General features: G+C 36.3%; 2 protein-coding genes across 2 annotated transcripts; one reads left to right on the forward strand and one right to left on the reverse strand.

The window, feature by feature from the left end:
- The first annotated feature begins 2,702 nt into the window (after positions 1 to 2,702).
- Positions 2,703 to 7,033, forward strand: LOC143532952 (transcription factor Pur-alpha 1-like). Its single transcript, XM_077027849.1, has 5 exons — positions 2,703 to 3,137; positions 3,301 to 3,348; positions 4,780 to 4,920; positions 5,031 to 5,294; positions 6,480 to 7,033. The coding sequence occupies exons 1-5, from the start codon at positions 2,877 to 2,879 to the stop codon at positions 6,630 to 6,632; spliced, it is 867 nt and encodes a 288-aa protein (XP_076883964.1). The 5' UTR covers positions 2,703 to 2,876; the 3' UTR covers positions 6,633 to 7,033.
- Positions 7,034 to 7,193: 160 nt separating this feature from the next.
- On the reverse strand, positions 7,194 to 9,739 carry LOC143532940 (L-ascorbate oxidase homolog). Its single transcript, XM_077027841.1, has one exon. It carries the CDS (start codon positions 8,856 to 8,858, stop codon positions 7,194 to 7,196), a length of 1,665 nt encoding a protein of 554 aa, XP_076883956.1. The 5' UTR covers positions 8,859 to 9,739.
- Between the last annotated feature and the right edge of the window lie 3,329 nt (positions 9,740 to 13,068).

Below are 13,068 nucleotides of genomic sequence, written 5' to 3' on the forward strand. Positions count from 1 at the left end.
AAAAAAAAGCCAACACAATAATATAAATACAAACTATATTAAATACAAAAACATATTAATAAAACCTAAAAAAAATTACAAATAAAAAAATAAAAATATACAAATAAAAACATAAAAAAGGTTGTTAGGGTCATTGTTATTTGCGAGCATACTAGCCCAACACCTTTGAGTTAGATCCCATAGGATCGGGTTTGGGTTCGGGTTTGAGCTCGAGCTTGTGTTCGGGTTTGGGTTTGAGAAAGGATCCATGGTTGTAGAAATTTGAGAGTATTAGAGTGAAATCTGAGAGTTGTTTGAGTGAAATTTGAGAGCTGTTTGAGTAAAAATTAGAAATATGGTTTGAATTATATATAAATTATTATTACTTTTTATATATATTACAACGGTAATATATCCGTTGGGAGAGAGAGGGACCCATCCGCGCCTATTGTCTCCTTAACGCCCTCATCACCGCGCCCATGCCGATGGCGCCCCTCGGCAATGTTTGGCGCCCGTCGGCGCCCAAAAACCTCTCCCGAAGGCGTCCATAGAGGATGGTCTAAGGTTGGTCTCTATATTGAGGGGCATCGAAGCCCCTCCACAGTGCCACGTGAGCACTGGGGCCATAGAAGCCCCAACCTATAATGCGTCTTTATGGTGAGGGGCATCGAAGCCCTTTAAACTTTTGTTTTATTTTTCATAAAACAAAAAACCAACACAATAATATAAAATACAAACTAAATTAAATATAAAAACATATTAATAAAACCTAAAAAAATTACAAATAAAAATAAAAAACATACAAATAAAAAAATAAAAATAAAAAAAACATACAAATAAAACATATAACTAATATTCGTCATCGTCGTCCTCGTCCTCGCTTGTATATTTGGCCATTATCCTTACTTTTTTTTCTCCAAAACGCCCGCACCAGATCTAGATGCAATAGATCCTTTGCGAGGAGCTCAAAATCTTTTTTCGCATTGTCGCTCCAAGTGAACGTTTTTTCTTTCTTCATGCATCGCTTTGTATTCAACATGCATCACTTTTCTTTCTTCATGCATTCTCGTGAGTTCATCTTTTGAGTGTTTTTTAGCATCGGCAATCTCGTGTAGTCTAAGCTACAAGTTATCAAAACGCGAGCTCACATCAGAACTCATCGAGGATGTTGTTCTAGCCGAAGATCCTCCACCTCTAGTCGCCGCCTTGGCTTTATCTCTTCCTGCCGGACGTGGCAACTCATCCGGTTCATCAAAAACAAGATCAGGATCAAGCTCGCTTAAGTTAAATTGACAACGAGCATCCGACGCGGCCTGAGACGGCGATTAATCAGCCGAAGTAGACGTTGTCTTTGATCGTTTTGACGGTCGCGGTGAATATGTCGGGACCAGATGCCACTTTTGCGAGCTCGTGCATTGCCTCCAAATTTCCAACATATTGAAATATGCATTACAAAGGGCCTTGTATTGTTTTAAGCAACACTCAATCACGTTGACATCGCTCGTGCCGCTTCTTCTATTGTTTGTAACGGGGGTGTGAATGTCGGAGAAGTTGGTCATTTTTGTGTGCGTTGCCTTCCATATTTTGGAGACGGAATCCTCCCAGCGGTAGCAGTCTTGACCCATTATAGCAAAGAACTTCGTACATATTTCTTCCCAAAAGTTAGGGCCTTGTTTACCATCACCGATACATATAAAATCTTAGTATTAGTCAACAAAAAAATAAAACATGAAATAAATATAAATAATTATATAATTTACCCTGAATTGAGTCTTCGGATGAGCTGATCCACGCATATGCCAATGCCAATTCCTCGTCCGCTTCCCACCTTTGTCTTTCGGCCTTTTCGGTAGTTGTTTTACCGTCATCGTGCTTCTTTTTATGACTTCGTTTGCGATGAACTTTTGGTTTAGATACTTGGGTTTCGGGTATTTGAGTTTCGGGTGTTTAGGTTTCGGTTACTTGCGAAGGCATAAACTACATTGGCGGTCAAAGAACATATCGTTGGTAAACGATTGCATGGTTGGAGGCATTACGGGTCGATGCTGGTTGGCATAGAAAGAGTTTTGAGAGTCATTGTTATTTGCGAGCATACTAGCCCAAAACAATTGAGCTGGATCCCACGGGTTCGGGTTTGGGTTTGGGTTTGAGCTCGAGCTTGTGTTCGGGTTTGGGTTTGAGCTTGAATCTATGGTTGTGGAAATTTGAGAGTTTTAGAGTAAAATTGGAGAATTGTTTGAGTAAAAATTGGAAATATAGTTTTAATTTATATAGAAAATAATTAAAATATTATTATTTTTTTATTTTAACGGTAATATATCCGTTGAGAAAGGAGCCCACCTCCTTTTCACCCCATCCGCGCCTATCGTCCGGAAATCCCCCCCGCCTCCACCCACCCACCGCACCCCTTGGCAGTTAACATCCAATCTCAGAAAAATTCACTCGAATATTATGATACACTATTTTAAAAAATTAACTAGATATTAGTATAACAAATTAATTATATCATCACAATCTTGGATCCACAAAGCAATCATTATAATATACATTAACCAATAACCACTCATCTTCATGATTTTGTGCTCCAATAACTTAACACCTAAAATTACAAAACTAAAAAACTTTGTGCACATAATGACATAATAGGGATCAAACTGCAAAAGTCTAATTAGCGACGAACATAAAACGAAAGCGGTGGTTTTGTTCACATCACCAACGACGACGACGAGACTCCGTCAAATCAAAACCCTAACCCTAATTCCCCAAATCAAATACAATCACCAACAGATCCATAACCACACATTCCAATTCTCCATGTGACACTGACTCATTCCCCTAAGTTAATTCAATCCATTTCATTTCAAACCGTAAGTCAACACTTGAAGTAACATTTACAGATGGAGTTTAGTGGAGGTGGCGGCGGGAATGACGTGGAGCTGTTGTCGAAGACGTTACAGGTGGAGCATAAGCTCTTTTACTTTGATCTCAAGGAGAACCCTCGCGGACGGTACTTGAAGATATCCGAGAAGACGTCCGCTACGCGCTCTACGATTATTGTTCCGTTTAACGGCATCGCCTGGTTCTTCGATATTTTTAATTATTATGTCACCTCTGATGACCAGGATGCTTCTAGCAAGGAGCTACAGCTCGATAGTAAGGTAGTTAGTTAGTTACATTATAGTTTAGACTTGCTATAAATAATTGTTGCGATCAGATATATTTATGTGGTTCGGTTTAAGCTGATATTAGATTACTTGAATTGTTTCTATATATACATGGAATTGACTTTCCTAATTTCTGCAAATGTGTTTATTTCTTCAGGTGTTTTACTTTGATATTGGGGAGAACAGGAGGGGTCGCTTTCTGAAGGTATGTATTCGTGTAATACTGTATTTCTGGTTTTGTGTTAATGTGTTCTAAACTTCTAAATGTTTCTACTGTGATATTGTGTGGATAATGGGATTATTAGTTAATTAGATAATGTATAAAGAACTTGAATGTCTTTACTTGAATTGTAATATAGATAAGAGAAATCAAACTATGATTCATGGAAACAAATTAGGCATGTGGCTTTTCTGTCATATTATTATTGTGGTCAGAAATTTTGAAGGACAAATGTTACTGGTGTGTAGATGAATATAGTAGCCAGCTTACTAACTAACTGACTAGTTATCTGTACTTACTTGAAAGCATGTGATTTTTTTGCACCTACCTTGATTTGATTTGGGAGCTATGTTAGGTTTTATTGTCATATTTAGCATGTTGTAACAATCACATTAATGTCTTTAACCATGTGATAGATTTGCTATGAATTGCAGAAGCTTTGATTGCACCATTTTTTTAACTAGTTTTAGATTGTATGTTAAGCTGTCATGGCCCATTGTTCAAATAATGAGTTAATTTGGGCAAAACTAAATTACATATCGGTTCATTTGGGCAACTTTAAATTAATTAGTGGGTCGAAATGGATCACCTTAAATTAGTGAACAGGTCAAAATAGGCATCTTAAATTAGTCGACAGGTCTAAACTTGTAACTATTATAATTCTTATTAACTTCAAAAAGGGCCCAAATGGGTAATCACCACACGTGACCATTGTCTGTTTTCGCCGCCGCTGCCACCACCATGATACTCTACCGCTGCGTCACTGACCTCGACACTCCACTGCCAACGTCACTGACATCGACACTCCACCACTGCCCCCACCGCCACTGATACTTCACCATCGCCATCTCCGCCACTACCCATTACCACGACTACTCCTCCACCTCCGTCGCGGTCTCCACCGGAACACCCAACACTGCGGCTTTCACTACCCACCGCTAGCGCCACCACCACCGGACTAACGGAGTAGGCGTGGGCACTTTTTATCTAAAACAACTCATTAACTATTTAACTTGATTCTGTTTTAGCCGAACTCATTTTGCTCAGATCCTGTTTTGATCCGAATTAATTTTTTGGAACCCCTTCTGACCTGTAACCCGAACCTGTTTTGATCCGAATTCATTTGTTTTGGAACCCCTTCTGACCTATAACCCGAACCCGCCCTGCCCCCACCCAGTTTTCCATGCCTAATATTCATGCTGTTACACGAAAAAGGACACCGTTTTTATCTGTAAATTTTAGCCAATTATCTTACATGTTCATAATATTTCTGGTTTCTTGGTTTGAAAATTGAAAGAGTAAAACACAAGTAATGGTAGCTTTTGCAAAATTTTCTTAATTACTGTTGATGTCAATTTGTATATGATAACAGGTTCCACCTGTAAACTAGTTATCCCTAATTGAGTTTCATTGCAGGTATCTGAAGCTTCAGTAAGTAGAAACCGCAGCACTATAATTGTACCAGCAGGAAGCAACAGGGATGAAGGGTGGACTGCATTTAGAAACATCTTGGAAGAGATAAACGAGACATCTAAGCTTTTTGTTTCCCCAAATCAGGTTCGATTTTCAAACATTTTACCTTTCGTTCTGTTTAAACTTTAACCACCTTTGTTTATGCTTCTCATTCTCATCATTTTTTATCTGTTTGTTTATTATTTGATTAACAGCAAAATTCTGAAGGTATTATTCATGAACGACTAGTGGGCCTTTCTGATGATGTTGGTGCTGGTTTTATTGCTGGAAACAGTTCTCAGTCTCCACCTACAGCAACATCTGATTTGAACTTAGGAGACAGGCCGACCACATTTGACTTGCCACCTTCTGATGACAGTGGTGGTCTTGGGGTGTCTAAGGTGATCCGGGCTGACCAGAAGCGCTTCTTCTTTGACCTTGGAAGCAACAACCGGGGCCATTACTTGAGAATATCTGAGGTAAGAATTTTGCATTGATTGTTTTTAGTTTATTATGATGGTAATAATTTGCATAGGTTATGTTAATGATTGTTATACTAAAGTCGCGCTATTAGTTATCTAAAAAGAAGTTATTTCTGACTCTTATGCCAAGTTACTAACAAACTGAACGAACACGAACGTGGTTTGTTTGTGTTCGTTAGCTTAACTTTAACCGAACAAACACGAACACTTAAATGGACAAGTTTTTGTGTTCATGTTTTTCCATTAAGAAAATGACTGTTTATATTCGAACACAAACGAACACGATGAACGTAAAAGGAAATAAGTGAACGAACATATACCAATGACAGTTAAAAGTAACATAAATATCCAAATCAAAGTCTATAATAACATAGCAATTACATCCAACATGTCAAAGTTAAAGCATTATATCTGAACCAAGGGTTTTAAAATATGAAAGTCAAGTTGATTTATGTTCATTACTTAACTTCTCTTAAACTCGTTTATGTTCATTTGTTTACGTTCGTTAATATATTCACTCCAAATTTTTTTTGGCCCTTATTGTATAGTTTGGCTAACTCTTTATGTCCAACACATTGTTTTTCACATTACTAATAACTAGTTTTAGCTCAGTTATGTCTGTTCGTCTATGTTCAGTTTTGTCCGTTTGTTTGTTCGTGAACTGTTTGTTTATATTGTTAACGAGCAAACATAAACAAACACTAACATGTTCATTTTCTCAATGTACGAACATGAACATGTTCATTTCCTCGATGAACAAACACGAACAAGAAAACCCCATTTTTTAAATTGCTCGTGTTGTTTAATTGTGTATGTTTGATTGTTTGTTTGGTTAAGCTAAATGAACGAACACGAACACGCTTTGTTTGTGTTTGTTTGGTTCGTTTACAAGCCTAGACTAAATGATGGATGAAGTGTTTTTCTTTTAAGTTGTAAATGTAACATTAGTGTCATATTCGCGTTGCTATATAAATATCATTATCATTTTGTAAGAATCAAGAACTTTTTTTCGGATTGATATGTAATATTTAAATCGCAAAATGTCCGGTCAAATCACGTTCATGCTGAAATGGGTCATTTTCGAGTATCTAAACCCACAAAACACTTTTTTGTTGTATTAGTTGTAATTATAAAACATATTAATATAGTGGATGAATAATGAATTCTGAATGACAAATGCAGGTTGCAGGCTCTGATAGGTCATCCATCATCCTCCCATTATCTGGACTGAAGCAGTTTCACGAAATGGTTGGTCACTTTGTGGACATAACCAAAGACCGCATCGAAGGAATGACCGGAGCAAACGTGCGAAACGTGGACCCGCCTCAAAGATAGTCTCGGTTTCCATCGAAGTGGCAAAAAATGGTAACCTGCTTTCATGTTGTGTATAGACCAACCGTGTGCGTGCGTGCCAAGTGTTAATTTCCTATCTTTTTATTATCTTTCATTGAAATTTGAATAATCCTAGTGATGCTAAGCTTGATTCCTAATAGGGACATAACCAACCAAATAAGCAAGCAAAGCTAGCTATCTATCTTTTTTATTTTTATTTTTTTTAATTTTATTGTATTGTGAAGGGTTTTATTAGTGTTTGCTGGCCTGATTGGAAATTTGGATTATATTGTGTTTGGCCATTTATATGTTTTTGTTCATATGGTATTTGTAGATGTATTCATATGATCATTATTAATAATTAATAAAATATATTATATAGGATAACATAAATTTGATAAGAATTGTGATGATACAATAATATCTTCATCTATTTTGTAAAAAAAAAAAGAAAAAAAAATTAATTTGTAATGGAGTGATAATTACAAAATTTACAACAGTATCAACAATGGCCACACTAAAACCTTGGAAAACTTAATTACAAACTTACAGAAAAAGTTGAATCTAAACGTAGCCCGGTGGTTTGGGCAAATCTGTCACAATGCCACAAAGTTGTGTGGTTTCCGGCAGACTGTACTCGTCTCTGAGGGACTGCTCCGGTGAGAGTACGCTGACATACAACTGCTGTCCCAAGTAAAACCTCTCCCACATTTCTGATCTCAAGCTCCACATTCCGGCATTGTCTAGGGTGAGCATGACCGCCGCCCAGCACCCGGGGAACACCGCCACATTGTGGCGACTGATGGCGTCTTCAAGGTTGTAGTTCTTCCTCTTCTCCGGGCTCCACCTCCCTGGCTCAATTGCCACCGCGAAGAACGAATATCCATCAAAATGATATGTTTGCATGGTGTTCTCGTGGTTCTCAAATATTATCTCCACAAAGTTACGATACGTTGCGTTCAAGACGTTTGGGGCGACCTTGATATTCTTTTCGATATCCGCTGGTGGCTCGTCGCCGATGATGTCGTATTTGAAATCTTTGTCGCCGACACCAAAGTACTCGGTGAGTTTGAGAGGAGTCTTGGGGTCGATGTGGGAGACACCGTTGAGAGCGAACCTTAGCTTGCCATCGATGTAGCTGCGGCTATTGACCAACTTGATGGTGCGGGTGATGTTAATTTGACCATAGTGGTAAGATCCCTGTGGGTTGGGACGAGCTGCGCTTGCGGTTAGGTTCCATCGGAATGATCTGAACTGGTTTATTGACCATGCGAATCCAGCGGTTTTCTCCGGTGGAGGTGGTGGAAGCTCCTCTGATGCAGGGCTGTTGCTTCCTGCATAGCGGACTGTGGCGACAGTGGAATGCGATTGCTTGCCGAACCGGCTCGACACGACTAAGTAATAATCCTTTGGTGGTTGGTCTGCAGTGACCAAAACAGACATGCATTGACCGACATGAAGGTCCATTGACATGTAGTCGTTCTGCATGAGGTGAGATCCTTCGACCTCGACCAGCTTCATGTCATGGTCCTGGAACCTGAAATTAACCGAAGTCCTCATCCCGACGTTACAGAACCTAAACCTGTATGTCTTTCCGGCCTCAAAGGTCCATGACGGTTCAGCCTTTGCACCAACCTGAGATGACTTGCCATTGATGTGAATCCCATCAGCATGACCAATAGATTTCCCTCCATCAAGGAGGCTCTTCAATGCCTTATGTCCCTTGTTAAACCAATCTCCAACAAAAACCGCAAACTCATCAGCAGGGTTATCAAACGGGACCGGGATCAATGGCCGACTATGCACTTGTATGATGCCAATACCACCTGCCGCCTTATGCATTGCGGTGGTTGGGAAGTAGTAGTAACTGCCAATCTGATCCTTCACCTGAAACTTATACGTAAAGTTGGTTCCAGGCTGGATAGGACACATAGTCCCCGGCGTTCCATCCACCCATGAATTTTTCCGGTGTTGAACACCGTTCCATGTTAGAAGAAACGGCTCGTCTAGGTTATTAAAAACATTGACGACAATGTTATTGTTACTTGTGCAATTAATCACGGGCCCAGGAAACTTGTCGTTAATCAGAATAACCTGTTGTGGGACCCCCAAGGGCGACATCGTGCCATATGTGACCTTCCATTCAAAAAAGTGATAAGGATCTTCCGCCTTCGTTAATGTTATGAAAATGCACAGCACAACGAAAAAACCAAACTTTCGGGTGTCCATGTTACAATCCCGGCGACACCCAGAATATATATATATATATTCTAATGCGGAGTATATATATATTTATATTTATTTAAGAAACAAGAAAGACCGAAGAAAATATAATTTTTTTATTTACTTATTTTGTTAAAGTACCGGGAAGAATTTGCTTCTTCCGGGTGCTACCTGGGATTGTCATTTTGGAAGGTAGGTTGGTTTCGTTTTTATACTTTGAAACACCGTTTGTGTTTCTCCACAAATTTCTTTTGTGTTCTTTCCTTAATTACCTCCTTGAATCACGTGTGGTTAAACACTTGTTTCTAATTTTGGATATCATATGGACGATTCATTGTTTTTTTTACCATGTATTGAATCTTGAGATAGTTAAACCCTTCATTTATTTTGTGATCCTAAATTTTGTGATGTCACTAGATAATCTTTATGATCTTGAATAAACTATATCTTATCAGTCAATAATCTTTACATAATACAATGACTAAAGTCTACAAACACAACGTGATGTTCAAGAGTTTGATAAACTCGTTTATGACTTTATTGAATAAAATGTGGTTTTCCCATATACGTGGCCCATGACACAACAACCTTTACTTGTTGCTTTTGTGGTGTATCTACAGACTACGATGGCGTAAAATTATCGAACTCATAAAACTGATTGTGAACCACTTCAAGGATCAAGATTCACATGATAAATAGCGTTTACTAACCACCATTTATCCGGTCATCATAAAGAGTATCTGTCGGACAACCAACTCCCGATTTATGTCAACCGCCGAACAACTGGACAAGATAACAAAAACAAAAGCGGAAACACATGCCTTAAGACAAAAGAAGTATTAGTTATGAGGGGTTTTAGTATGCACATTGTTCATCTGTTCTGTAAGTTACCAAGTTTGTCATAGTCAAAACATGGGCCACGTTTTTGATTACAACTTAACCTACAATATTCCAAGCCCAATGAAGTGAAGTGCTATCCACATGATAGCTTGAACACTTGCACTTAAGGGTGTGCAAAAACCGAAAAACCGATCTAAAACCAAAAAAATCAAAAAATTTAAACCGAAACAAAAACCGACGGTTTGGTTTTATGTGTTTGAAAAACCGCACTAACGATTCGGTTTTGGTTTTGCATGTAAAATAATCGAAAAAACCGAACCGAACGAACCTAATTCCTAAATTACTGTTTTTTTTTTATATTTTAATATCAAGTAATTTATAAGAATTTAATAAATATATAACTCAAGTATTTTTGATCAAATGTATAATAGTATATTATTTTACAATTAATAAAATTATTTATATCTATATTCATTATTTTTTGCTAACTTTTTTTTCGGCCTTAAATTTTCAAGCTCAAATGGCAAAAACCGAAAAAGCCGAAACCGAACCGAAACCAAACCGAAAACCGAAATTGAAAAAACGGGTTTCAAAAACTCCAAAAACCAAAGTTTTGGTTTTCGGTTTGGTTTTAGCCAAAAAACGCACCAAACCGCACCACTCACACCCCTAGTTGCACTAGCGTTAAAAGCGACAACAAGCCCGTTTTATTGGCGCTGAATGATTATGTCTATGTAATCTTAGATCAAGCGTGATCTTTGGTAAAAATAAAATTTAGCTATTGTTTAAACCTAAACCGCAAATGGTTGCTTGTCTCATCTTTACAATTAGTAACGCATTCTATTATGTTTTACCTATATAAAATGTCTATCTTTAGTTTCGTTATCAATCTCGTAAGTGGATATTATTTTACCATCCAACAATAGGTGTTACACTAACCACATGGTGGTTATTAGCACAATATCCAGTTACCTAACATAAGGAAATTATGTTGTTTTTACTTCTATAAGTCACACATTGGTTGAAAGAAAAAGAGAAAGAAGCCTCCACATAAGGGATGGAAACCTTCTCTATCAAATCATGTTTTGCTTAAGCGAGTAATTCGCCCAACAAAAACAAAACCGTGTATTCTTGGATGTGCAATCCACCGCGAGTAAGCAGACAATATCTTGGCATGACTTACTTGCAGTGTTACAATAAGCATGTTTTTATACAGTAAAAAGTTATCCTTAATAGGCATCATGAAAGCAATACTTTCTTCAACACTTAACTCTTCGTTGGTAAAAACAACTTCATCAACATGAAGTTGCTCTTCAATAGTAACGGCTTACAATTTGTAGTAAGTTATTATCATTACAACATTACCATTAATGGTAAATTCTTTGTCAACTACTACTTGTCAGCGTTAACAAATTCGTCGGTTTGAAGATATTCCATCCGTTAAAAGCCAACACACTTATTAACACCTCCCGGTTTACATGTCTGAATTTTACTTGTGTTGTTTTAGATATGGTTTTGTAACATTCCTTAGAATCATCCTCCCAGTAACAATTATTCGGGCAAATGCCATTTTTATAACATTCTTTAGATCCATGTGACTCGAGGATTAGAACTCGTATCTTTTGTTGGAATGTAACATGGAGAGATACCCTACCCCTAGGGTGATAAATAATAATAATAATAATAATAATAATAATAATAATAATAATAATAATAATAATAATAATAATAATAATAATAATAATAATAATAATAATAATAATAAGGCCGACTACATGGACATGTCTAGACTAGATATTACTTTTATATTAGGCCCAATAAAACTAACTATTTAAATATATAACAAGGAGTACAAATGATATAATAATCTTAATATATTATCTGAACACAAAATCTATAGTTATTTAGAACGGAAAACGAGATGTAAGACAAATTAATGATAGGTTCCTTGGGATAAGACCCATCAAGTATACAACTATACACACCAAAATAAATTGATATATGAACATGTTATATCTATTGATTAATACCACGATATACGGGTGCAATGTAGGATAATGTTTCAAGTATTGTTATTCCTTTGACCTTATTGATTACGGCTTTTTCCAAAATCTATTTATAATTTATACATTAATATCCCACTTCTTCATAACTTGACTTATACATCCAATAATTGATATATGACTAAGCTTTCTCCAAAGTAACATGCATATACATAATATTTAGATTAAAAAAATATGACCTTTTTTAAAATAAAATTTCATATATGTTATTATTTACCATCATAATCTTTAGGGTACTTATTTTTGTAGAATAGTGAGATTCAATTAAGAACTTAGTTTTGTCAATTACTAAAACTTGAAAACCAAACATTGGTTTCGTGTCACAAATCGATTATTTTTTTTCTTTATTTCAAGATTTTGATTGAAGAATTTTCAATTTTGAAGTGTGGGGATTAGGTATAACCAATCTTAGAGGTTTGGTAGTAATATATATAAATAAATTAAAATTTAGTAAAAAATTGTTTCGTTATATCTAACTCTTGAGTTTTATATTATATTTAAATTCAACTAGAGACTAGAGTGTTCGTGAAAGAAGAATCCTATGTTTTACCTTTGTTTCTTTTAACTGCTAATTTAATTTTTTACTCCTATTTTACTCAATATCTTGGTGAGATTAAAACCTATAGGCAATGTTTAGTATGTGGTATTTTGTTCTTCAATAAAATGAAATCACTCATTACAAATCAAATCTCATTTCATCAAAACCATTTATTTTCATCTTTTTTATTATTTAATCACTCTTTCACCTTGCTTTCTTAATAACACCATCAGACAACCATCGCTACCACCACCACCTGACTGCCACCACCACCAGTGTCGCCATCACCGCCGCCTAACCGCCACTACCACCACCGTTGCCACCAACATTGTCGTCACCGGAGCTACCACCGTCGTTACCATTGCAACTTTTTTTTATTTTGGTAAAAAAATTATATATATAATAAGTATTTTTATTTCATTTCTACATTTTTTTGTGGATACCATACAATATAAACTAATAATCATTTCATTCTCATAGATTAACAAAACATGGCAACAGAATGATAATAATCCATTGTCCATTCAATTCATTCTTTCATTCTATTCCTCATCCATTTTATTACCTCCAACTAAACATACCCTTAGTGTGAAAGGTAGGACCGATGACAACTATTTTCAGAGTTGAAATTATTATTCACCAATTATAAGTATGTGAGATTATTAATATCCAATTTATCACAAATAAATAAATAAAATATCCTATAATAAAATTTAAATAGTGATACGCGATTATAAATAAATTTGTATACAATTTGAATAAAAACTTGTGAAAA

Source organism: Bidens hawaiensis, unplaced genomic scaffold, assembly GCF_021521415.1.
Source record: "Bidens hawaiensis isolate Kalapana, Puna unplaced genomic scaffold, B.hawaiensis_p1.1 tig00000702_1, whole genome shotgun sequence".
Taxonomy (NCBI): Eukaryota; Viridiplantae; Streptophyta; class Magnoliopsida; order Asterales; family Asteraceae; genus Bidens; species Bidens hawaiensis.

Excerpts from the sequence above, each read along its gene's own strand:
- LOC143532952 (XM_077027849.1), top strand. The coding sequence starts at position 2,877 with ATGGAGTTTAGTGGAGGTGGCGGCGGGAATGACGTGGAGCTGTTGTCG. Across the intron at positions 3,138-3,300 it reads AGCTACAGCTCGATAGTAAG|GTGTTTTACTTTGATATTGG; the intron begins GTAGTTAGTTAG and ends TTATTTCTTCAG. Across the intron at positions 4,921-5,030 it reads TTTTTGTTTCCCCAAATCAG|CAAAATTCTGAAGGTATTAT; the intron begins GTTCGATTTTCA and ends TTTGATTAACAG.
- LOC143532940 (XM_077027841.1), bottom strand. The coding sequence starts at position 8,858 with ATGGACACCCGAAAGTTTGGTTTTTTCGTTGTGCTGTGCATTTTCATA.